The sequence below is a fragment of the Corvus brachyrhynchos genome, unplaced genomic scaffold, assembly GCF_000691975.1.
Source record: "Corvus brachyrhynchos isolate BGI_N302 unplaced genomic scaffold, ASM69197v1 scaffold59, whole genome shotgun sequence".
Classification (NCBI taxonomy): Eukaryota; Metazoa; Chordata; class Aves; order Passeriformes; family Corvidae; genus Corvus; species Corvus brachyrhynchos.
The window spans coordinates 2,234,538-2,237,591 of record NW_008246054.1 but is presented as its reverse complement, the minus strand read 5'-3'; the positions used below and the strand labels follow the sequence as shown (position 1 = coordinate 2,237,591).

At 63.2% G+C, this 3,054-nt stretch overlaps 1 protein-coding gene across 1 annotated transcript; it reads right to left on the bottom strand.

The window, feature by feature from the left end:
* Window positions 1-152: 152 nt before the first annotated feature.
* On the bottom strand, window positions 153-3,049 carry LOC103623222 (PHD finger protein 19). The gene is made up of 9 exons (XM_017745636.1): window positions 2,936-3,049; window positions 2,544-2,639; window positions 2,225-2,293; window positions 1,659-1,779; window positions 1,193-1,260; window positions 929-1,099; window positions 767-851; window positions 405-490; window positions 153-296 (listed from the first exon to the last, which is right to left on the bottom strand). The coding sequence occupies exons 1-9, from the start codon at window positions 3,028-3,030 to the stop codon at window positions 197-199; spliced, it is 891 nt and encodes a 296-aa protein (XP_017601125.1). The 5' UTR covers window positions 3,031-3,049; the 3' UTR covers window positions 153-196.
* Between the last annotated feature and the right edge of the window lie 5 nt (window positions 3,050-3,054).

Sequence of the window (3,054 nt, the reverse complement as noted above, 5' to 3'; positions counted from 1 at the left end):
AATTTGGGGGAGCCCAGCAAGGACCGACGGCTCTGATCCTGCACAGCCAGCAAGCGCCACTTTGGGCCCCCCAGCCCGTTTGAGACACAGGGAGGAAAAGCTCCCCAGTGTGGGACATGAAGGGGGGAGACACAGGACCTCGCCCCCCTGGCCATGCCACCAGAACCCCTCTGGAAGGGGGCTAGGGGCACAGTCCTCACCTGGACTCGTAGGAGAGGCTTGTGGTGGCCGAGCCTGAGGTGCTGGTGGCATCTGTAGAGTCCACGTCCGACAGGAAAGTCTGCCCTGAGCTGGCACTGTGGACAGGATAGGGTGGGATGGGATAGGCTGGGATGCAGCATCGGCCCCAGCCTGGCGCAAGCAGCACCCCAGGCCCCCCACACCCCTGGTCCGGCTGCACGGACCTTTTCAGGCTCTGGATCTCATCCAGCGTGAAGTCAAAGATGCTGGCCAGGTGGTGGTTGGTGCTCCAGGCTGAGGTGAAGTCACTCTGTGCCACAAAAAGAAGCTCACTCCTCACTGCCTGGCACAGGGGTGCTGCCCACACCCCACCCCTGGCACCCTCTGCCCGGGGCCACCGCGCTCCTTCCCATGGCCCCGCTGCCCTGGGAAGTGGGCTCGGCGTGGGACATTTCCCAGGTGAGGGACAGGAGCTCTCCCTGCCCGTACGAGTGGGGAAAACTTGCGGGGAGCCGCAGGGCTGGGCAGTCCCACACAGCTGCCAAATCCCGGGCTGGCTGCACAGGGGAGGGGGCGAAGGACTCACGCTGGGAATGGCATCCTCCAGCAGGAACTTGGCCCTCTTGCGCCGCGCTCGCCGCTTCTGCTGCTGGAGCTGCCGCGGCAGGAGGCTGCAAACAGGGCGTGAGGGGGGCGCAGGCACGGGGGGGACTACTGCGGGCATGTCCGGGGCAACGGGGCCACTTACCTGTCCTTATGGGCATATTTGCTTTTCCCTCTCTTCTTCAGCTCGCAGGAGCTGCTCTCGCCCTCGCCGGGGGCTTTCTCCGGCAGCACCTTGCTGGGGGGGTTCGGGGGGACGCGGATCCGCAGGCGGAAGATGCATTTCTTCTTTTTTATCTCCTTCCCACACAGAAACCTGGGCGGCAGAGGGGAGGGAACAGCCCTCAGCCGGGCTGGCACGGGAGCACCCTGCATCCCGCCCTGTCCCCATCCCTCGCCCGGGCCTCACCTGCTTTTGTAGCTGTTGAGAGCGTTGAGGAGGTGGGGGCCGCGCTCCGAGATGGGGGTGCCCGTGAGCTGCGGGACAGGGGGGCAGGCAGGGCTCAGTGCCCGCTGTGGTTATGCAAAATCCAAACAGACGGGGGAACCCGAACTCCGGCTTTCGGCTCCTGCCCAGGGTCGGGGAGGGAGGGAGGGAGCCAAGGCCCGGCCAGAGCCACCCGGGTCTGGCACTGCCGCCCTCGGGGAGCCGCCCCGTCCTGCCCCGGGACAGGTTTCCAACACGCTTCTCCCAGCTCCAGCTCCCGCTGGGGAAGGTGTAAGGTCTGACACTCCCACAAGGGAAATCCCAGCACAGAGGAAAGGGATTAAGCTGCTCTGGAGCGGGAGCTGCCATGTCGAGTGCTGCACGAGCTGGGGTGACATTTCTCACTCCCATGGCTGCTCTCCAGCACAAGCCCGGGGTGTGTTTGTACCTTCCCGAGCTGCAGCGGGTCCCAGTGGTGGTTCACGAAGGCCAAGATCTCCTCGAAGTCAAAGTACTTCTTCTTGCTCTGCACACCCAGGTTGTAGAGGGCGAGATGGACGATGTCCACCCTGCAGCAAAGAGGGGCACAGGGTCAGCAGCCCTGGCAGGGTGGTGCCACCGTCATGCCCTGCTCTGCCAGTGCCACTCCAGCTCCCAGGTCCTCCCAAAACCCACCACTGGAACCTTCCCACACTTCACAGGGGAAGCAGTCCAGCCCAGAGGTGTATCCTGGGGGATGCCCCAGCCAGGACAGCATCCCTCGAGCTCTGGGGAGAGGTGAGACACTGCCTGCAGCTGGGGGAACACCCGAACACACAATCCTAGAATGGTTTGTGTTGGAAGGGGCCTTAAGATCGTCCAGTCCCACCCCCTGCCATGGGCAGGAACACCTTCCACTAGACCAGGTTGGTCAGAGCCCCATCCAGCCTGGTCTTGAACACTTCCAGGGATCAGCCAGCCCGGTGTCCCAGAGCCACCCGGGCACATTCCAAAGGAGAAGAGCCCATTTCTCACCATCTCAAGGGCAGGCGCTTGATGTATTCAGGTCCCTGGTTGCACACGGAGCAGAAGAACACATAGAACCTGGAAAACATTAGGGAGGGAAAATGCCGGGAGTGAGGATGACTCCTACAGCCATGCAGGGCCCAGGGATGGGTCAGGTGGGACTGTGCTCCAGGGACCAACTGTGGCAGCAAGGCCAGGAGCAGCTGGGCTCTGGGGGACAGGGCCACCTGATCCATGTCGGTGCCAGATGGATCAGGGAGACACAACTGGGATGTGTCCATGAGTCCTCCCTGGGAAGCCACCTCAGCAAAGCCCAGAAGGGACATACCGGTCTCCGAACATCATGGGGTCGCTGAGGCACTGGGTACAGGCTTCGTGGAACCACTGCCGGCAGCGGTAGCACTGCAGCATCTTCAGGTACCACCTGGGCAGGGACAGGGGGAAGGTGACACTGAGGGCAGCGTGTGTTAGCCACTGCCCCAGTCCCCTCCTAGGCACAGACGCCCCCCAGCCAGGGAGAGAAAGCTGTCCCTAACTTGTATTTCTAGTGCAAACGCTGCCTCCGGGAGCGAGCAGAGATCCGGATGGCAGGGGCAGTGTGGAGAGCAAAGCCACTGGCCCCGGGGCAGTGCCCTGCAAGCCTGGGATCAAGCATCCCCACCCTGATCCCATCTTCCTTTCCCCCACAAAACTAATCCTGACACACAGGCAGGGCCTTACTCTCCGGGGCCCCCGCAGTAGCAGTAGCACTGCTGCTGGTTGGTGCGGTGTGGGGAGTCCCACTCCAGCAGCTCGGGGTTGTAGGACAGCACCATCTTCACGGCTTGCAGCGTCCTGGC

Excerpts from the sequence above, each read along its gene's own strand:
- LOC103623222 (XM_017745636.1), bottom strand. The coding sequence starts at position 3,030 with ATGGTGCTGTCCTACAACCCCGAGCTGCTGGAGTGGGACTCCCCACAC. Across the intron at positions 2,640-2,935 it reads TACTGCGGGGGCCCCGGAGA|GTGGTACCTGAAGATGCTGC; the intron begins GTAAGGCCCTGC and ends GTCCCTGCCCAG. Across the intron at positions 852-928 it reads AAATATGCCCATAAGGACAG|CCTCCTGCCGCGGCAGCTCC; the intron begins GTAAGTGGCCCC and ends CCCTGTTTGCAG.